At 41.1% G+C, this 23,014-nt stretch overlaps 1 protein-coding gene across 1 annotated transcript in view; it reads right to left on the bottom strand.

Annotated features, from left to right (window-relative positions):
* Positions 1-23,014, bottom strand: part of mcf2l2 (MCF.2 cell line derived transforming sequence-like 2) — a 79,907-nt gene that overhangs the window by 20,904 nt on the left and 35,989 nt on the right. Inside the window, exons 14-24 of the mRNA XM_031877438.1 lie at positions 22,691-22,806; positions 17,973-18,042; positions 16,869-16,961; positions 16,575-16,667; positions 15,697-15,819; positions 12,340-12,420; positions 10,960-11,100; positions 8,066-8,158; positions 7,662-7,740; positions 748-784; positions 542-639 (exon numbers count right to left, since the gene is read on the bottom strand). Of these exons, the coding sequence (XP_031733298.1) occupies positions 542-639; positions 748-784; positions 7,662-7,740; positions 8,066-8,158; positions 10,960-11,100; positions 12,340-12,420; positions 15,697-15,819; positions 16,575-16,667; positions 16,869-16,961; positions 17,973-18,042; positions 22,691-22,806 (1,024 nt within the window). The remainder of the gene's footprint in view (positions 1-541; positions 640-747; positions 785-7,661; positions 7,741-8,065; positions 8,159-10,959; positions 11,101-12,339; positions 12,421-15,696; positions 15,820-16,574; positions 16,668-16,868; positions 16,962-17,972; positions 18,043-22,690; positions 22,807-23,014) is intronic.

Genomic DNA, 23,014 nt, shown 5'->3' with positions numbered 1-23,014 from the left:
GTGTGTGTGTGTGTGTGTGTGTGTGTGTGTGTGTGTGTGTGTGTGTGTGGTGTTCAAAGCCAATTCTGAGTAAGAGCGGGGCTGGAGTGGAGAAAACACACAAAGAAAACAGAAAAACGAATGCCCTTTTGCCACCAAAATTAGTACGTATACACAGTTTTTTGTAAACGTGGGAAAACTGGCTATAAATAAGCGACATACTCCTTTCCCATTGGCAGTAGACCAGTACGCCTTTTTTTCCTGGTAAAACAGGGTTAGTAAACAGTGAAAATATTACGGTGGTTACTTTGTTTTTATATCTGTTAATTATTCAGTCTGGACTAATGAACGATGTTCCAGCGCTGCTTGGACAGAAACAGACCTTTTATTTCTTTCTACACTATGTTGCAACAGAACACTCTACAATCTGCAGCCTAAAGGGTGATCCCTTCATTTCCCATCTACAGTTTATAACTGTTCCTCTACAAAATAATGGGAAATAACAAAGGAACATTTATAAAGAGTTCTTTTGGTTGGAGTCTGTTCTAAAGGGACCTCTCACCTCTCTTCTGCCTCATATTGGGGCTGGGGTTGGTTCTCCTGAAGCCAGACTCTGGACTCGATGAATCGGACTGTCTCAGCGCCATCTTACGCACATTCCTGCAGTACATGGAGCACAGGGACCGTTTTTTTAACTCTTATGTTAGATTTTTTGTGCTGAGAAGATTATATCATGCTGCAGTTTGTGAGATGAACTTGGTTGCTGACCTCACGGGGGCCCCGTAGATGTTAAGCTGGCTGGCTTCTGTGAACACAATAGAGACATTACGTTTTACTGTTCATCAAACCGTTGCATTGTTTCTTCAGTGACAATTATCCCTGTGACTTTTACAGAAATCATTCATGGAAGCATTCTCTGGTCTGCCGCCTCAATGATTAAGGTCGGCAACTCAGAATACTTGGTAATGATTAGGGAGAGATCAGACAGTGTCTGTGTCCCAAAAGATCAACTCCTACTGAGAGTGACCAGTCATCATCCAACAATACAGCATGATGTTCATTTAGTAAATTATAGTCCCATTTACAGTCAAATAGACCATAAAGCAGGGTGTGCTTTAGAGGCGGGGCTACCTTGTGATTGACAGGTCGCTACCAGAGTCGTATACGGCGGGTCTACCACAGCGTTAATCCTCTGCAGTTCAAATCTGATCACTTTCATTCACTGGATACAAAAAAACAAGATGGTGACGGCAAAAATGCTAAACTCAAGGCTTCAAAACCGCAGTCCACAAACCAATGGGTGAAGTCACAACGACTACGTCCACTTTTTATACACAGTCTGTGGTGATAAAGCGGGAAGGCCTCCAATATATTAACAGCAGGAGGCATAATGCAAAGTTAAACTCCATTGTTGGGCTTGGGATCTTGCGATTGGAGAGCTTTTTCTACGCTTCAGTGAAAACGTGATAAACTGTCACGTAGATGAACAACATCACTAATGATGAAGCCAGTGGTGGGCCGTCAGGGCCAGCTAAGCCTTCTCTGCTGGCCTAAACAGAATCACAAAGTTATAGCAATTTTATAATTCAATAATTTTTCATAAATACACCACATGTATTATCATTATTTTTCCCATTAGCTTATTTTCTCATTGCACAGCTCCTGTCTTCCTCTGTTGCTCTGCTTCCAGCGCAACTTGTTTTGAGGTGGCTACTGAGCCATGTTCGTAATTGTGTTTATTCTGTGCCCTGATACAGGACAGGAACTAGTAGCAAGGTGAGTCCTTGTTACGCAGTCCCAGATAATATATCGTAGAGGAGAAGAAACAATGATGGGTAGCACTGTTTTCTTGATCAGCTGTGACTTCCAGAGCAGCAACATCTTTTACACCAAAAAGCTTCATCTCTCCTTCCATTCCAACATTTCTGAGTAATCTCGATGCATTAAATCGCCCAAACTGCTGCGTCAACCAAGCTGTGTTTATTTCCCCGATAGAAATCACTTAGCGGCTTCTAAAAGACAGAAAAAAACATTGCAACACTGAAGTCACCGGGGACACAGCTTCGCACATCAACCCATACCTAAACAAGAGGCTTGATAAATGCAACGTTAACAGATCCGACCTGCCACAGGACTGATGAGCGACAAGAAACCTCCAGAGAAAGATCTAGTAAAATAACTGCAGACGGTGAGGCGCAGCCACGGCCAAATGCATAGCTCACATAAGTGAGATACCAAGCTCTGCGAATGATCCCGCCTGTCGCCTCCCATTCCAAGTGACCAATGAAGCTGTCGCACAAATGCAGACTCAGCATGGAGCCATTCCACATGCTACAAATATTGTATTCAGCAAAATGGATATATTTTCTCATCATGGATCCGTCCATGTTTTATTCATAACGGCTGGTCACATTGTGGGGCGTGCAGCCAACAACAGTCTGAGAGGAGAAGCATAGCAGGGGCAGCGGTAAGGAGCAGTTACAGACACAGGCTTGCATCTAACAGTCCATTCTTTTCAAACCCCTGGCATTGAGTTGGCTTGTTACTGTGAATATGATAAACATGTAGTCATGCAGTTCATTCTTCAGTTTTCCACTTCCCTCACACTGTTACGTTCTGCATGTCTATACATGGCAACACGACTGCCTCCGGCTGACCCCACAGCTCTCTCTACAGGAACAACTGTCTGACCTGTAGTATATCTTTCTTTATTCTGAAGATGTTTAGTGATAGAAAGGACAGTAGGCTATAATACACATGATTTGGACTGATTTGTTTCAATATTGCAATAGCACAACACTCAGCTTCAATGACAAACATTTTCAGTCGTAAAAATTTCATATTTTATAGGTCTCTTTATAGGTCTTCTCGCTATATAGCGCCCCCTCACTTATTCTAACATGAGTAAATTCATTAATTGTGCCACCAATAGCTATACACAGTGTATATACAGTCTACTGTAGCTCTGTCAGCACCGTTACCGCTGTTTGCATTGTTCTTGCTATTAGCACCGTTGGCTGCTCTCCAGAGTGCGGCAGGCTGGAGGGAAGAGCTTGAGAATGACCCTCCTCCAACCGTCATGGGAATACCCCCCACTGAAAACCTTCCCCCTGGCCCAGAAGCACCATGAGCTCAATGGAAAACACTAAACCGCCTCAGAAGGAGAACGGGACGATCAAAAGCTGCTCTGGTCAGATGGGGCTACAAGGCTGGCCCAACTACCTGTGACTGTGGAGAAGCAGACCATACTATGGAGCACTGCCTTGTCTGCCCTCTACTACCCAACCCTGAGACTCAAAAGACCTTGTAGTGTTCAATAAAAATGCAAAGGACTGTATAAAGAAATGGGAAACTGTCATATAACCATCACGCTTCAGTGACACGAAAAGAAGAAGAGTGCGGCAATCCCTCAATCATAGATACGTACTGAATTTGGAATTATGCACCTATTATGCACCTATGTACATAACTGGCATAAAAGTAATGTAAAATGAGTCAAAGTTGACTTTTATTTTCACACGGGACATGAACAGCAGCCTCCTGGGTTTGTTTGACCCATCCATTCATCCAGACCTCCTCTCCAAGCAAGAAGGTTATGAATTACAGTGCGTTACCTTCTGTAGGTATAAGTACGATTCATTCTTGACCTTGGAAATAGTTCGAGGATGAGCTTTCAATAACAAGCTTTATCCAACGACATCTCATGCTCTTCTTCAGTTTGCTCAGTTGTCAGTGAGATCAGAGATGAGTGGATGTTCATTCTTGAGCCCAGACACAGTCATTTGAACCCCCCAAAAAAGATGCTGAAGACCTTGAGGTGTGGATGAAAGCTCCAGAAAAAGCTAATGAATGGACCTTGAGTCAATGCCCAACTTTGGGTTTTCCTTTAAATTTACCTTAAAGCCGTTTTTTGTTTTCAATGAGTATTCCATCTGTACAGATGTATTTCACATTATAATCCATCTCTTCCTCTTTTCTCTCGTTCTCTCAGAGCTGAAATGGCTGGCGCTCCTCTTCGTCCTCCCTCTCTCCACCCTCCTTTCTCCTCACATGCTGCCCTCCCTCCTCTCACAAGCCTCCTTATTTCCCTCTGTGCTGCCCCTCAGCCTCCATCTCCACCGTGAACATCTCTCCTCTCTCTCTGTCTGTCTGTCTCTTTGTCTCTCTCTACCCATCATTCTGCCTCTCTCTTCTCTTCTCTCCCCCATCACTTTCAATCTCCACCCTCTCCTTTTCCCACACCAATTTCATTCTCCCTCTCTGTCTTTGCTCCACCCTCCTCACATGGAGTCAGAGGTGTAAATCACACACACCGCTCGCTGGCTGCACTGGACCGTCAGAACCTCCTACAGCCTCTGCTCTCCAGGCTTCATGACAGGGCTGCTGTATTATTAGTTAGTCTGCCCTCACACACACACACACACACACACACACACACACAGGGACAGGTACACACACTCCCACACAGGCGGGTTGTCAGACGGGTAAAGCGTGCGGCTCACAGAGGGTGGTTTTCCTGTCAGTCAGGACCACAGAGTGGAACTGTGGACGAGTGATGCTTACTGGTACAAAGAGGAAGAGAGAGGAAGGAACACACTGGGAGAGAGAGGGGACGGAGGCCAGTGCACAGAGACACAGAGAGAGGTGTGTGTCACTGTGTGTGTGTGTGTGTGTGTCTGCAGTTATATTAGAGCATCTATACATTTGTGTGTTTATGTGTTATTCTTACACTATGGCTACAACTATTAATAACAATTATTGTCATTATTGATTAATCTATTGGTAGTGTTGGGACCTGACTATATGGCTTCGACATGTGCTGTGGAACAAAGAGAGTCAGGCCTTCCCTTTTGCAAGCAAAGGTTTCATCCTGATTGTAGTTTGAGCACCAAACCCCAACTCTGAAGAAATTCACATTAGGGTGTGAGTTTCCTCCCCCCAAAAAAACTGTGTTCCTGAAGTTACCTGAAAGCAGCGCTGCAATCTAATTGCCCGAGAGCCAAGACACCCCAGGACCCCTGTGGTTCAGCCACTGTTCTATAAAACTACCTGCAACCCCCACCTCAATGCTTTTTCCATCGATACCTCCGTCGAGCTAGGGAGCACACCAACGTTGTTTCCCTTTTCAACCAAAACCTAGGTCTAACAGTTTAGAAATAGAGTCTGGGCAGAGTTAGAGAGAGTTCATTTGTGTTTATTTTATCTTGTTTGTGTGCTTAAAGTACTGTTCGTTTTTATAACGTGGTGTATGCTTTATGATCACCGACACTGGCGATCCCTGAAATTGCTAGTGTAGTGTAGAAGTTACCGTGTATTTCATGCTACCGTGATCTGTGTTGAGACAGCCGCAGTGAGGTCGAAGTTGCTTCTCATCAGTTCAGGAGGTCAAAACCGCCGGCTGAGACAAAGAGTCGCGGTTCTTGCTCCCCTGGCTGAGAGAGCAATCTTCCATACTCCCGCGCAGAGCGAAGGATCTTAATCTCTTGTTTTATTTCATTTTGTTTTGTTCCTTTCCCTTCTCTTTTACTAATCCACACACACACATATAGCTTTGAGCTAATGTAGCTACGTCCTAAACGGCTACCGGCACTAGACGCCGGGTCTCCTGTTGGCTATCCGCCATTTTTGAGTCTCACGCATGAGAGACGTCACCACGTCCCAACTACGTCATACGTCGCTGAGCTGTTCCCTCGCTCCTGCCCCTACACACACACACACCACACGTACACATACACTCCCCCCTCCTCTTTTCAATCGTCTGTTGATTTTAGATAGCGTGCTCATGAATGTATAGTTGTTAGTTTAGATATTAGTTGACTAGATCATTAGTATTAGAACGTAATAAACTGTTATATTTTAAAGAGCAGCTGTCTGTGATTACTTTGTGTATGTATTGTGATAATAGCTGTATATGTGGTCTGTGCTCGAACTTAAACCTTCACTTTCACTCTGAATGTGTAATAGTACTCAGACTATTGACATTGTGAGTGAACACTAATTATGAGACTTAGTTTATCGTTTGGTTATTGGTCCCTGTTCGCAGGGTGGTGCCCCGTTATTAATAATCATTAATAATTGTTACTGACATTAATAATTCTATTGATGTCAAGAATTTAGTTTCTTAGATGCTGATAACCCAAACACCCTCCTTTACGTTCCCAACATATTGGTGCCCCTTTTTGAGGCTATGTTATTCCCAACAGTAGTCTAGTTTAATCTATAAAATGTCCATCACAATCTCCCAGTCATTCACTGCTGGTTGGAGTTCTTTGTATGTACTGTAATCCGTTATGTATGGAACCGTGTCTGTTAGAAATAACATTTATCTGCCACTCATTTGAAACAGGAGACACTTTTTGTCAGCAACGTTATCAAGTATTGGTTATGCTTTCTCATCGACATAATGAGGAGAAGTGTTGGTATTGATGCCTTCAGTAAAATGTTCACTGACAATGTAATTCATTTGTGTCAAAATATCCAGTGTTGCAATACAACATCCACTCATATTCATATCATTATGAACTATTTTGAATGGTTATGTGAAGGCGCTCACAGGACTTGGTTTAGGTTAGGGAGAGGTGTAATACAAAAAATTCCTTTCGCTTCATTTGATTAAAAAATGTTGCATGTGAACATAATGCAGGCAGCGATTACGTTTCTCACCACCACAAGATTGGAAAAAAACGAATTAGTACTTTCTAAATGACATTTCTGAGCTACTGTTTACCAGCATGTTCTAATTCCAACTCGTCACAAGGACTCTTTGTCAGACCCATCAGCATCCCTTTCTAAGCCTCTGGGTAGCCCAGCGTGTCAAACTGTGACTCTTTACTGTGGTCGCTGTAAACACCTGTGGTTAACGCTGGGAGTTCAGACTAAAAACAACTCATAACAGAAAGAAATTGAGTTGCTGCAGCAGGAAGTAATGACGGAGCCTCCGCAAGGGGAAATAGAATAGAAAATCAAACAGTATATGAATAGAATTTTAAAAAGTTTTACAAACAGCAGTTTGGGAAATGTCTGGGGAATTGTGAAGATGTATACAATAGCAGCAACTAGTCTGCATGTAGAACCTTTTTCCACTGGACAACAAACCACCAACACCCACTAAGACTTCTGTCTTTGTGATGGGATCATGACACCTGGGTGACATGCTAATCTCCGCCCCTTTTCTAGCGCTATGCTACGTGGCGCGCTTTGAAGTGGAATGTAATCAGTTATTAAAATGTATTAACATAGAAAACATACAATTAATAAGCTCTCCTAAAAGCCACAGGACTCCATCGACAGAGACAGTCATTTTACCAAGCTGATCGTAAAACACACTTCATTCAAACTCTGTCCTGTTACGTCTTTCCAATGTTTCAACCATCACCAACTCTGGTTTGGTCAAAAGAAACCCTCAATCACTGAGCTAGATGTGAAAAGAAACAGCTGTTTGTGCTCCATTGACAGACTAATTTAACTCACTGATAGTTGTAAGACGCACTTCATTGAAACGCGACAGAAACAGAATAATACATGTGTATACTGGAAACAGAAACCAAGAGATGAATGGATTCAAACAGACACGTGCCTGTCCTTCAGCTTCAAGTTAGAACTGAAGTACGTTGTTATGAAAGGGGTAAAAAATACATGAAGAGGGAGATATTTAGTGTGTGTGTGTGTGTGTGTGTGTGTACCTCTGCACGCCTCTAGCTGGCCTGTAAGAACTTTACGAATCTCTGACACCCACATATTTTTCACATCCATGGAAGGAGCCTGGGGAAGAATATACACACACACACACACACACACACACACACACACACACACACACACATATACAGATAGCTTTTTAACGCCAATGCTGTTTTTCTGTTCAGTGGGAGAGCTGTGTGGTACAACACTGCCCCCAAGAGGAGGACTGTGTTAGAGGTCACTGAATGCCTCCCAACAAACATCTACAACAAAATGAAATATTAAGGAAATCTTTTGTATCATTTTCAGTTTTATGACAAGTTTTACGATTGACTTTTTCGACTTTTATCAAATATTTGCTGTGTTGTTTTTTAGTGTTAAACTCATTCCGCCGGCATCAACATACCTGGATGATGTAAACCTCCTCTCTGCCGTTGTACCACACCTCAAACTTCTTGATGTCGCCTTTGACGTTCTCGGTGATCCCCACAGAGCTCATCTGGACAGACAGATGGACAGAGACACTGTGAGATGCAGCAAAGCTGTGTCACCACAACGAGCTGAGGACTGAGTGTCAGCTGGTCATGGTCAGATGAACCCATTACAAAGACCCACAGCAGAGCACTGTGTTTGCTTTCTGTTGCCTTGAAGTCCCCATAATAAAGAAAAGAGCACATAGAAGACTAAACATAACACCCAGTAACCAACCAGCAGGTGCTGGAAATTCCCCCTTTGTGGCTACTTTAGGAACAGTTACAGCACCAGCATCTATGAAGTCAGAGGGAGCCGGTGCAGTGAGGCTACAATAGGAGTAATGTGCTATCTTTTCCAAGTCTTGATCTGTAGTGAAGAGATCATGTACAGTAGTCCAACCTGCTAGTATTCTAATGAAAGGATGGTGGTCATGAGATTTGGCACTTGAATGCATCGGCAACGACAACTATGATTGAACCTGAACACACCTGCAGACAGAAGCATTTGTCACAGAATAGGTCAATTCTAACGGCAGGTAAGGAATGAAAGGAGCTTCGTCGATCATTCATAATAACCTGATCCTGCTCTCATGGGGGGGGGGGGGGGTCACTGGGTGTCAGTTTCAGCCTTCATTGGAGCAACTCTGTTACTGTCCATTACAACACAGGCAGGAACACAAGTGTGATACACTGAGATATTTTGCTGACCCAAAAAAGAAACGCGATTGAATCTCTTTCATACTTCACTTCTTTCTGTGGACTTGTTTGGAAGGGAACCTGAGGTGCTGTACAGCATATTCATCAATGACAGCTCCAGTTCCCTCAGGCTTCATGTGGAGGAATGTGTCCAGATGTGTGGAGATGAACAGTCTGTACAAGTCAATGAGTTTTTAACTTAAAATGTGCAATGTGAATTATCCTTTCCTTCCATAATACTTTTAGGAATATCAACATCATAAGTCAACGTTTTGAATAATGTATTTATTCTCATGTGTGTGTGGAGATTGTGTTCTGTGTCAAGGGTAACGCGCGGAAGAGACAGTACTTATTTGTATCATGCTTCTTCATCTTTGTCACCCAGTGACTAGCTTTATTTTGAATGATAAACTGAAGCAACACATGCTTCCAAGATGAAACAATAATACGTGTGCGCTGATGTGGAGCCTTTCTGGCGCCTAGTGGCCAAAAATGGATCCATGCAGCTTTGATGTTTCCAGAACTTCAAAATCTGATCCATCAAGATGATAACATGTAATATATGAATTTGCACATAATACTACAACAATTAAAACAACATGATTACTTTCACTGAAATGTCTTGTCTTGTCAAAAAGGCTTTCTGTGAGCTGCTATCTTCCCTTGTCCTCCACCTCACTGGGTTACTCATCCTGTTTACAAGAGTCATCAAAAGACCTCACGTTTTATCTCAACATCAACAGTCTTTACACTCCTTCCTCTTTGAAATGTTCCACATAACCATCTCCAGCCCCAACTTCCTGTTTCATTTGACTGAAATGTCAGTGTGTGTGTGTGTGTGTGTGTGTGTGTGTGTGTGTGTGTGTGTGTGTGTGTGTGTGTGTGTGTGCGAGAGAGAGAGTTGAAACAAGGTAAGAAGTCGTATAGTTAAATACACTTTAACTATACTGCTTGTTAAAGGAATACTTAAACCTTGAAATGACAATTTGCATATCAGTTACTCACCGGGTCTTACCTTGAATTCTTGAAGAAACCCAGTTGTATGCTCACTATGTCCCAAACACATGCATCTTTACTAAAATCGTACTATTTAAAACATTTCCTCCACTATTGTCTTATGCTTGCGCAAGTCTGTGCATGAGACATTAGAGGGAGTTATGTTTACAACAGCAAGATTTGGAAGTAATGAGCATATACTGTAATTGGATAAATGAGACTGGGAGATTATACTGCGACTTGTCTGACAGTTTGTAAATGGATGTTTTGATATAGTTCTGCTGTTCCCCCCCCTCCCCATGATAACAATACATCAAGGATGTTTTTTGATTCTCCAATGAAGTAGTGCCTTAAACCTCCATTCTCTCTCGTGTCCACCAGGGGGCGACTCCTCTGGTTGTATAGAAGTCTATGAGAAAATGACTCTACTTCTCTCTTGATTTATTACCTCAGTAAACATTGTAAACATGAGTTTATGGTCTCAATCTCTAGTTTCAAGTCTTCTTCAATACAGCATGATGTTCATTTAGTACATTATGGTCCATTTAGAGTCACACAGACCATAAAGCAGGGGATGCTTTAGGGCGGGGCTACACAGTGATTGACAGGTCACTACCACGCCGTTGTCCGGTCTGGGAGTTGTCTTTGATTTAGTTTTAGAACTTTAACCCTTTCATAGTGTGTTTTCACTTCATGAAAGATAATTGTAACATTTTGGTCGCCTAAAAATGTTGTTCAGCATTCAGTTGTTCTTTGCTCCACTCTTTCGTGTCAATTCTGGTTGTAAAAAATACAAGATGGTGACGGCCAAAATAATGAACTCAAGGCTTCAAAACTGTAGTCCACAAGCCAATGGCTGCCGTCACGATGACTTTGTCCACTTCTTATGTATATTCTGTGTACACTACACCATATCTACACCAACTCAGTGAAGTTCAATTTAAAACAGTTTTGTCTCGGACACCCATAAAATGAGCATTTAAGAATTGATGAATTTAGCTGAAACACAAATTCAACTTTTGCTGTTTCAGACCATCAGACTACAGTGAGGTCTTCATCACTTTGCTACACACAGAGGTGTGACATCAACCAAACAAAACGGACAGCTGGAGAAAGAACATCATCTGTGTCTGACCTTGAGCGAGTGTTTGAAGCTGTAGGACGGGGTCTTCTCGTGTCCATCTGTGGTCTCCTCTCGTTTCTTACAGAACAGCATCATCTTGTCATACAGGAACAGGTGCCTCTGCATGGGCTTAAACCTGGCCAAGTCCTTCACCTGAAACCAGGAGATTAGTTATTTTATCAGTATGACCATTAATCATTCAACTGTTCAACTATCATATTCATGTTGATACATAGTTTTGTTTTCAAATTAAGTGTGGTAAGAAACAACTGAGAACTGGTGAATAATCCTGGTATTGCTACCAATTGTGTTTCTCCAGACTAACGCCATATTTATCATAAGCCCTCTTGCTTCCTGTGTGTTTGTCTGTTATGCATCTCTTCCCTTACTGAAGAGGATACATGTTCTACAACAGATGGTCTTCTTTCACCATCAGCAAATGCAACAACTACTGCAGTCCCCATTTGCATTTTGTGCAGACACATCTATATTATTTTTCCCTGTTTTTTCTTTTCTTTGAACTTTGATAAATATAAAATATAAATATAAAAACCCGATGGTTTTAAATGAATGTTTAAACCCATTTACTACAAATGACATCTCAGATTTCAACTAATCAATTCTCAAACCTGCTCTTCTCTTGAGGACTTTTCCACAAGCTCCAGGCTCATTTTCCTTTTCAGCTAATTTCTATACAATATGAAAATCTATGAGCACTCTCTCTAAATCTTGTGTGGTTGAATGCATCCAACCAACCAACCAACCAACCATCCATCATCCACCCAACCATCAATCCATCCGACCCTTCATCCGTCCAACCATCCAACTATCCAACCCTTCACCCATCCATCCATTGCTTCAACCATCCATTCATCCAACCAACCATCCAACTATCCAACCCTTCATCCATCCATCATTTTAGCCATGCATTATTTCAACCATCCATCTATCCATCCAACCCTTCATCCACCCAACCATCCATTCATCCAACCATGCATCCATCCAACCATCCAACCCTTTATCCATCCATCATTTCAACCATCCAACCCGCCAACTCTCCATCCATTTAAACCCTTCATCATCCATCATTTCAATCATAGATGATTTCAACTGTCCATCCAACCCTTTATCCATCCAACCATCCATCCAACATCCATCATTTCAACCATCCATCCGTCCCTTCATCCATCCAACCATCCATAATTTCAACCACCCATCCATCCAACCCTTTATCCATCCAACCATCCAATGGTAGAAAAAACTAAAAGCAGCTAAAACTTGCAGAATAAATGTATTCGGTTTGACTAATGTCAAAAAGGCAGGCATGTTTGTATTAACTACTTCTGGTAACATAGAGACAGTAACACCGTCCACTGGATTATGGGATTGTACCTTGCTGTGGCCTTTCTTGTGGTCAGTCCACACATTAAAGGATCCCTGCATCAGCAGCTTCCCCAGTTCACTCAGGTTCCCCTGTGAACATCAACACATAGACAGTCAGACATTTAGAGCACCACTCAGTACAGTCATAGCACTTTGCTTCCAACGCTTCTACCTGTAAACTCTTATTTGAGTACCGTTGTCAAATTCTACAAGCTGGAATGCACATTAACCCAACTTTGTAAATTAAAAATGTATTTGCACTGCCAAACATAACCTGAACCATAGCTTGTACCTTGCTAATAGCTATGATAGCTAATATATATATCTGAAACACACACACACAATCCATGACCACACAGATTGCATATTTACGGAAAAGCTAATGTAAGAAACGGTCCACATGTGTTTTGGAGTACATCTGGTCCTTGAAGCCAATTAGAATCATTCTAAAAATTCTTAAAACTTGTTTTTTCACAGGCGTCGATCATTTCAGTTTATTATTATCTATTGGAATTAGTACAATTATAACACTCCTATTGTGGACTCAGGATGTTTCTGCAGATTGTTATAACACCTGTGATGGAACAAATTAAATCATCCATCTCTGACTGTCACATTGATTTGACTGCCTCCTGCAGGAAGTCACGGATAGCTTAAAAAATGATTTTGCCACTTTTGATGTGGATGTCCATTCAGTGTTGATGGTAAATGTAGTCCATTGAAGCAATACATTCATAATTGTGAGCTATATGAATCCAGAAAGCTGAGTTCTACTGTGAAATCCTTTGTATTTCATGCATCCAGTGCTCTCGTTTGACGTGACCGTCACGTAGTTGAGGGGAGGAAGAACTACAATCTACTCATCTCTGCATCTCTCTGGGTAGCCAGCGGTGTCATGCTCTAGATGCAAAACAGAGCTTCCTAAACCCATTCCGTTGTGTAAATGAAGTTTAAAGAAAACATATTCTTATACTTATACTTAGGACGTTATTGACGAGGACACATCCTACAGTGTTTTGGATATTCAGCCATATATATTGAAGCAGAGGAGAGAAGTGGCGGCTGCAGCAGCAATGGGGTTAAATAGCCGACGGGGAACCTCCAGATCTTTAGCTGCCGAGTGCAAACACTTTCACGCTGGTTCAGACAACAAAAGCTCCTTACATAAGCAACTCAGCTACACTATGTCCTGGCTTGGCGCCAGGAGCTCGAGCTCAATGCATCCTGGTATATGTAGGCACTGCCGGCACGGCTCCACGAGCAAGGGAACTCAGCTTTCTGAATCAATACAGCACGTATTGAGAAATCTATTGCTTCAATGGACTACATTTACCATCATAATAATGTTGCCAAATTTTCCCTTTAAGTGAGATGTTTTTGGCCTCTTACTTCATGTGGACACATTCCCTCTTTATTTGTGTCACAATGCAGCTCAGATATTTTCTCCTTTTTTGGGCCCCTTAGTACCACTACTGACACCGCTTAGTTCGTTAAAATTAATTTTGCTGAATTTCTGACACCTGGTGTGAAGTTGTTGTTCACAAACGGTGTAGAACAGGCAGCATTTTATAACAAATCCTTGGCATTGATTATGCTCACAACCAAACCTCATGAACGAGCAGCTGCTCATGAACAGGAAGAATGAATCAAGTCTTATTAAGAGATCAAAGACCGTTAAGAGCGTTTGTTCCAATCAATTGTTTGAGCTGTCCTCCCAGAAAAAAAGGAAATTCAGATAGGTATACTAAAATGTTCCATAAAAAACATTGTCTTATATTCAGACCAATGGGTGAAATAGATTTGTATTGAAAATCAGTGACAATATCTGATTCCATTTGATCTCAACAGTCGACCACATGGCATGTCACAGTGGGATGTAGTTGCATAAACAAAGTGTCCATTTGCTTTCAGAGAGTTCCCTTCTGAAATAAAACGACCGGACCAGGATCCAGCGTCAATTTTTATTTCTTTCTAGGAATAAAATTCTCAACTTTGTCAGATGCTAAAGATTTAAATCTGCTTCCATCAAACCTTAACTGGTGTCGACCATCTGCAGGACGTCCTGTATGACATCACTGACTGTGTGATGGTGTCACTCTACTTTAAACTAATGCAAATTATACAGTTAAAATCAGTCCGTTTTTCTAACTCAATATGAATTAAAGTTTATAATGTACGGTATATATGTATTTTCTTTATTATAATTTATTATATTGTCTTACCTTATCTCACTGACTTTTTATTTATTATTTATTTTAAAAATAAGAACATTGTCCCCGGCAAATGATGAACGCCATAATCAGAAACACTATTTACTATGGTCATAATATTCATTGATAAACAACAATACCATGATTGTGATCTTATGATCCTTTTCTAGTATTAGAGATTGAGTTGTAAATGCTAATGATTTGCTGTTATACTCAAGCTAACCTCTAGTATTGAATAATACAATATTGAATAACAAAAAATCAGCTTTTGTATTTATTCGTTATTCAATTTTTTCAATTTCAAAGTCATAAATCCAGAGACGTTTACCCAAAGTAGATTATTCGACGTCTTAGAATAAGCTGCATCTCTACTGCATTTGTTATGTTTGGAGACTGTCTTCTCAAAAATAATTGACACAACTAGGGATTCCAGCAAGTGACCCAAAAGTACATCCGTTTACCCATGATTGCAAACGGTGTGTCTCTGTGTAGCCAAGCAGATCCATACTATGGTATACATCACTATTTCCCCTAAGCACAGAAGAAAAGTCTTTGAAACGGCTGGTGAGACCAAACACACAGATATAAATCGCCAGGGAATGAGATGGAATGTCAGAAATGTTTCCTCACTGAGAATAAAACGCACACATCCAAAGAATCACAACAACTTTGTGTGTTTGGTTGATAAATAATTTGGAGCTGAGTTTAGGTGGTGTGGACAGTCCAAAAGAGGTTGTGCTCTCAAAACTCTTCATTCAATCAATTTCAAACCCTGGTCAACTAATCCATGTTTGGATTTAGCTGTTCGCAGCACAGCTAATGCTGCAGTGGATCATTGAGAAGAGAGTGAAATACTACTTGAAATCAAATCCAACAGCTCTGTAACTAAACAATGGTTGACTTAACATCATTTCTAAAGTTTGCCTACTTTCAACTTATCTAAATAAAAAACATATCAGGTGACAGAACTAGTCTTTTTCATTTTGGAACACAACATAGAAGTTTAACGGAAAAAAACAACCGCAGTAAGACTGATTTGACATAACCAGTCGGTCAAACAGCCCTATTTATCAAGTTTTCTCAACTTCCTCCTTTGCACATCATCCTCTTTGCACATGATGATGATGGCGATGATGAATGAATTCCACTCACTGACCTCAAAGCCAGTGATGGCTATCTGGTGCATAGAGTCGTTGACAGACTTGATGATGTCCAGCATGGTGGATAAAGCCTCCTCCAACTCAGCCGTCCCCTCACCCTTACTGCACTTCAACATCTCCTGGAACACACAGGAAGGGGTCAGAAAAAGACTGATTAATTACTCTTTGCCGCCGCTCTGCCCTGTGCTCATGCGGCAGTTACCGTAGCGCCCACCTACCGGCTCCCAGGTACGGACTGTTAGCTCCGTCAACACTGTTGGCATTGTTAGCACTGCTAGCCGCCGGCTCAGCCGCTGCCATGTTGAGTGAGAGCCGTGTGATGGCAAAAGGCATGCCCCGAATTCTGTATTGAGCGACTTTAACATTTTATTTTGTGGTACAAATGATACGTGGTACCTTCAGACTGCATATTCATAAAAAAAGGGCTGTTAACAAAATCTACTTAATATTAATAATTTCAAAACTTTCTTTTTCTGGAGTGCCTCGGTAGTCCAATGGCTGCAGTGCATGCCACGGAACCTGGGACCTCTGTTGCATGTGTAGCACCTCTCTCTCCCTCTCTCACCCCCAAAAAATGAACTTGGAAATAACTAAAAAACTGGATTAAAGTTCAGAACTTTGACCTCTAAACGCCAAAACGGGGGTGTAGATGTGTATAACTCTGGCTCCCTGAAAGACTACACCCTGATTGTGGCTCCAAGCTCAAAAAGAGCTTTTATTAATTTACTGAAATATTAGTCAAACATAATTTGGATCATTTTTAATGAGTTCTTGTAGCCAATCAAAGAAGCGTCTCAACCAAAAAGCAAGCAAGCGGGCTTCAGAGTTCCCTACAACTGACAGCACTAAGTGTTGTGGGTTCTGAGTTGGTTACCTTCAGCATGAGTTGGTATTTGGTGATCCTCTGGACAGGCTTCAGCAGGTAGGCATCCAGAGACAGTTTGTGGTCCAGTTTCTTCTGGCATTCCTGTTGTCACAAACACCAACCATTGTCCATCAGGAGGGGACACAAGACAAATCTTCAGAACCTAGTGTTAAAGCTGCATGTTCATGTCAAAACACACCTTTGCAAAAATGGGACAGCAACAATGTCGATAATGCAGGAAATATAAATTGTAGAGTGAGGTTGTTCAGTGTGTGTGTGTGTGTGTGTGTGTGTGTGTGTTACCTGAAAGAAGAGGCTGTCTCCACACTGCCTCCAGAGGACTTCAGAGCGCGGTTTGTTCTGACAGTACTTCTCATACACCTGCAGCTCTTCTTTCTGACAACACAAAGAAATGTCTGAGTGAAGACAGTATATCAACTCTTGTCAGTTTCTGGTCAATTTTAGCTGTTGCTGGAACACTAAGTCTGTCAATTTGGCACATCACTGGCTGGTCAACCTCATCTCCTCATTCATTAAAGGAGCCCACCATCATGAGACAAACCCTGTCTAAAAATTATTCATTTGCTTTGCCAAATCTGTGTTGAAGGAAACATACTGTAACTGCTGCCTGGATTATGATCACTGGCAATTTTCTTTTTCTCAAATCCAAAGATTTGGGGTTGAACGGTTGGTTATACAAAGCAAAGGACTTAATCCAGTACCAAAGTGTCTCATACAAAAGTGACAAAAAGTTTGTTTGCCGATGTCCAAAGCAACATAGATGACCGTTGGATGGTATCAGCTGGTCAATAAATACAGGTCGATATATATTGTATAGTTGTGACATCACAACCGTACAGAAGTCCTGACAGCTCGTTTAAAGGCACAGTTCATGAATACAAGCTGCGTGTATTTCTCCATGGATTCAGCATGTTTGATACTTTCACAGTATTCATGTAGCTCTTAGCCATGAAAATCTCAGTGTTCGCTGCTGCTTCCTCGTCTGTCTGCATTTGGGTTCATTCTGTTTCCCTTCTCTGACAATCGGGACAACTTTAGTCCATTGAAGCAGCGCCTGCACTGAACTGGGTTCCTTTTACACCCTGGAGAATATGTTAACCCATCCCCCAGATTGTCTGTCTGGAACAGAACAGAAGACCTACCTCAATACAGAAATTAATAAAAAAAAGAACTAGAGACCGGATCTAAAAGGACCCAAGAAAATACATATACACAGAAATATAGAAATATATACATTGCAAGTAAAAGTACAGATGAAGTATCAGTAAAATGTACTCGAAGTACTAAAAGTAGTTTTAAAAAGTATTTATTATTCAGCAGTAAAAGTGTAAATTAACAAAATACAAATACTCATGTAACATACAATTACACGACTACTGAACTCACCCTTTTCAGAAAACAGGTTCCCACCAGCTCTGGTTTCTCTGCACAGTTCTCCAGCTCCCTCAGAAATGTACTGCAGGTAAGTTGTGAACAAACAGAATGAGAACACACACTGTCATTTGTTCTTTGCCAGGCTGGAAGCCAACTTACTAAGGTGTGTAAGCAGATTTTGGCTTCAACAACTTGGACATTCCTTCAGTACAGTTGCTGTAGTCATTCATTTGGATCTTCTTGGGTAAGTTGGCCTTTAACTCTACTCATCTCATCTAAGAAAGATATGCTACTCATCATGGAAAGTGTTTTTGGAGCGGCCTCATATAGCATTCATAGCTATACCTTCCGATAACGAATGCGCTGTACTTCGTAGACAACCCATGAAATCAATTTGTATGTAATCCACCTAATCATGAACCAGGAAATGTAACAGGTGGATGGGTTGAACAAAAACATCTTTCATCAAGAGACTGCTGTTTGTGCCACCTGAAACGCAAAGTTAACGTTGATTTATTTGCATGTAACGTCTGTACTTAGGTAATGGCACTTCTGTAGTTATTCTAACCCAAACCAAGATCTTCTCCTAAATGGGACAAACTAGTCTTGGTGGCTGAACCTAAACTAAGTATTTTCCAATGAAAACAGAAGTTTATTTTGAAAAGACTGTATGCAAATAATGAGCAGAATGAAAGTATGATGATCAGTTCAGTGACTAAAAGTATTATCTTTTAATCCATCGTTTCCTCCCAACTTTAAGGAAGTGTAATACTAAATCACTGGAGTACTCCTTTAAAAACGGTGGCCCACAACAAGTGAGGTTTTGGCCCCTTGAAATGTAAAAACCAAGGAGTTTAAAGAAGAACAGTTTAGAGAAGAGGAGTTTATAGAAGAGTACAGAATCCTAGGCAGTCCAATGACGGCTCCACCTCACACTTGTACCAGTTACTGTGAAGAGATGAGAGGAAGCACTAACAAGTTGACAGGGAGACGGCTAGAAAGAGGCAAAACAGGAAGCAATAGAGAGAGGAAAGGAAGTGTACTAAGAAGAAAGTGCATGGAGAGGGAGGAGCAACTCTTTGGTTCAGGCCTTCAGGAAGTCTGCAGTCTGCATGTGGTGTCTCTGAATTTGTCTGCTTTTTGACAGTTGCTTTGAATGACTATCTTGTCGGCACAGACACCTTTGTTCATACGAGCACAAGCACACATGCTGTACAGTTCTGTGGAGTGGAGCGGAGCTATGATTTCAGGAAGTAAACTCCTGCTCTACTACTCAAATGGGACCACAAAAGTCCCAAAAGGTCAATATTTCTGTATACAAAACTTAATTATTTGTTATACTGTCTGTGCAAATCTTTAAGAAAGGCAAAGTGGATCAAATCCAACTTGTGAGCACAAATTAACTGCTAATTAAACTGCTCCCCTGAACAACAACGGTCCAGTCCTAGCCAAGCAACGGGACAGCATGTTATTCAAGCTTTGGATTCCTCAACGCGCTGGAGTGGTGTGCAATGTCAGCCTGGTGTCCTAAAGATGACGTTGCCAATTAAGCTTTAAGGGAAATGTATTATTTATTATTTCTAATAAATAACACATTTCCCTTTTGTTTGTTTCTAATCAACTTCCGCAGAAGTCCGCATAGGGAGGAGGCCGATGTGGAAACCAGTAGTCAGTGTTGACTTATTTTAATTTATATTAAATGTTTTACGTTACAGAATGTAACAGGATTGCACGAGGAAAATAGTGGCAGCACAGCGATCAAAGATAGAGTCAGAGCAGCCGTTACCAGGGTCTTTAATTAAGCAAACAGAAAAACGTAAAAGTCTAGCTCCGTCAAGACCACCGTTACAAAACTAGAACATTTAAAACAATCTCAGCCGGGCCGCTAGCCGATTTACCAGTTCCAACTATAACCAACACCCTGGAGATCTTGGGGTGAAGAGACTGAGCTCCTCTCTCAGCATGTGCCACCAGATCAGCTTCCCTGATTGTCCTTTGTTCACCTCCCTGATGAGATCAGCTGCATGTGTGTCTCTTCCCTGATCCAATGCTCTCCTCTGGGAATGGGTGGAGCCCTCTGGCAGGACCGTAGGTGCCTCTAATGACCCGGCCCCTTTAGGCCCTTACAGTACATACCAACGTACTCATTTTAAGCCAAACCACAATGTTTTATTAAATCTCAGTAATTTTGTTGCCGAAACATAACCAAGTCATTTGTTTTTCTTTTGTTTCAATCCACAACGTTGACCACATGTTTGAAACTGGCCCGGTCATCCCGGAGACTATATGTGTCCTTTACCATGGCCCATGCACACTGCTTGAGTGTACATTTGTAAAGAAGGAATCAATAGTGTTTGTCTGCTCAAATGTAGGCTAACAATGTTAGCATGCTCAGGTAAGAAGCTTATTACCTACAGTGTTAACCTAGCATAGGAGCATGGGCTCACGCCATTTTGTTTTGGTATGACAGGTTGTTAGAAACAATCTCCTTCAGAGAATAAAAATGACTACGGTGTTATTTATGGGTGCAGTAGGAGAGTTATGGAACAGAATTCCCTCAGGAAGAAGTGTTGTAGGATTGTAGACGTAAACTGTCTCCTCTCTCAAATTGGCTGGACATTGGAGGGGGGGTCGGGTCTCGCTGGTGACCCACTATTTGTGGAACTCTCTCTGGTTGAGGGTAGGCATTGACCTCAAATGGTTGAAGATAAGACTCTGGAACCTTTTCTCTAGTTTTTACAAATCCAAGGTTACCATGTAGACACATTGGAGGGCCTCACACGTTTGCAGGTCAATAAGATTGAATTCATTTCACATGAAGTGATCAAATCATTGACTTAACTCAGGAGTGAGTGGAGCCTTTCACTCTTGGGACTAAAAGTGTAGAGGGGCCCTCCGACTCTAACATGCTAACAAAGAGGATGGACAGTGAGCCAGCTATACCAGCACAGCCACGGCAGCTGATGATGGAAACACTGCCTCTGTATGTAAAATGTTTATGGTATTATCTGTGCTCAGGTGTGGTCACACAACACTTTGTTTGTATGAGACTTAAAGTCTGATGCTCCTCCCGCTACTTACGATCTTGATGCTAATGTTTGGAACTCACTGAACCAGTTACTGTATGTGTGTGACTCCCTTCAGCAAACAGACGAGCTGCAATGCAGACTGAGGATAGACGGATGTGAGTGGAAAGACAAAGCACACATCTTACTCTATTAATTATTAGTCCCAAAGCAGCCAATGAATGTTTGTGAAAACTACCGCAACATAATTATTTCAAATAAAGGCCAGAACCTTTCAGATATTGATGGTAAAAAGTTTATGAAACAACAGCTTTTAATTTCACACAATTAAAGTAAAAATAAATTTTTACATTTTGTGTGTTGCATAGATTTAATGATATATTTTCACTTTACTTAAAAGAAACACCAAGCACGTTGAGTAACTTATAATTACATTATAATTTATAACGATTATAACGCAATATAAAAAGAATATAGTGTATTATAACTATGATCCTTGCTTTATAATGTGTTATGATTATTGTTATAAAGCATTATGGATATTTATGAATGCTTATGACTATAATTATACAGTGCTATAAGCAGTTTATAACATTTTAGTCATGGGGGTCATAGAAAGTGATACCTGAAGTTGTTTGTGTTTTCTTTGTGTTGGAATCCAAACAGTACTGTAGCTACTCATTGCATTTATCTTTTGGCCAATAAGCAGAAAACAGATGATTTCAACCTGTGACCAACTGTTCTGTACAAATGATTATAGAATTGCTCCGGTAGCTGTGCCTACGCTGTGATAGGATCTGAATGACTCACTTTGGATAAAAGTGTCTGCTAAATGACTGTAATGTAATGTACTGTAAGTTAACTCATAACTTCTTCAGATATCATGTACACAGACATGCTTTTCCAAAAGCCTTCACTTAAAACATCATCATCAGAGAAACACTGCTCTGATCAATGTTTGCATTCTGATGAACCTAATGTGCACTACAGACAGCCTTAGGCACGCAGCAGCTTAACCAATGACACACCAGCAATAAGTGTGCCGGAGCGTTTTTTGTAAATATTGAAGAGCCCTCTGATCTGCAGGTCAAATGACTGTTATTTATGGCAGATTTATAGATTTGTATTCCCCTTCTGCATTCCACAAAGACCTGCTAGCGTCTGATTTGTTGCCTTCTCTTACTTGTTTAGAGTTTATTGCTGATGAACAATCAGAACAATGTCCTGAATATGTTGCTATGCATGTTGCCTCAATGGACGGAATGAATTTACAGATCCATTGTAGTACATTTTGATGTGTTGTAATTCAACTAACTAATTGTTAATCAGTGTGCTATATCAACATCAAGGTTAACAATCATATCAAAGAGTTTCCTGCACGACAGTAGATATTTTTTTCTGTAGTTGGTGGAGAATAAAAAAGAGCTAAAAGAACATGAATATTGGACTAACATTAATTCAGTTTAGAGAAAAACTAAACAAATTAAATTCAAAATTCAAAATAATCACAAGGTGTCTGATGACACAAGTAACTCATATTAATACTAATATGATGGCTTCAGACAGTGATACAGCCCTTTTTATCTGCTGTACAGCATATTTATATCTACCATTTGAACCTGTGGTCATTCTTGTTTGTTACCGATATGTTATATAAGACACAGAGCAGAAGGCAGGACAATGTTCAAGATGCATCCCGCCTACCTGTTGTGGAATTCATATATCTCTGGCAGGTTGCCAAACAGCACATCCCTTTTGTTGTCCAGCGACGGGGGGATGAGGTGGCTGAGCTCTGAGTTATCCAGCTCTGCAAAATAACCCTGAAAGAAGGAGGAGGGTAGAAGAAGAAGAAGAAGAAGAGAAACAGAGATTTTTAACATCTGCACATCTGCAGTGTCAAACTCTGGCTACAAATCGACACCTGTGGGTGATGAGAATGACTTATAGACCAACATACACCAACACGCATGCTCTGTGTCATGTAATCAATATAATGCAGAGTCAGAATCAATGCATGCCTACGTGTGT

Source organism: Anarrhichthys ocellatus, unplaced genomic scaffold (assembly GCF_004355925.1).
Source record: "Anarrhichthys ocellatus isolate YVR2014 unplaced genomic scaffold, GSC_Weel_1.0 scaffold136, whole genome shotgun sequence".
Lineage (NCBI taxonomy): Eukaryota > Metazoa > Chordata > Actinopteri > Perciformes > Anarhichadidae > Anarrhichthys > Anarrhichthys ocellatus.
The sequence above is the reverse complement of the archived record's forward strand: the minus strand, read 5'-3'. Positions and strand labels throughout refer to the sequence as shown.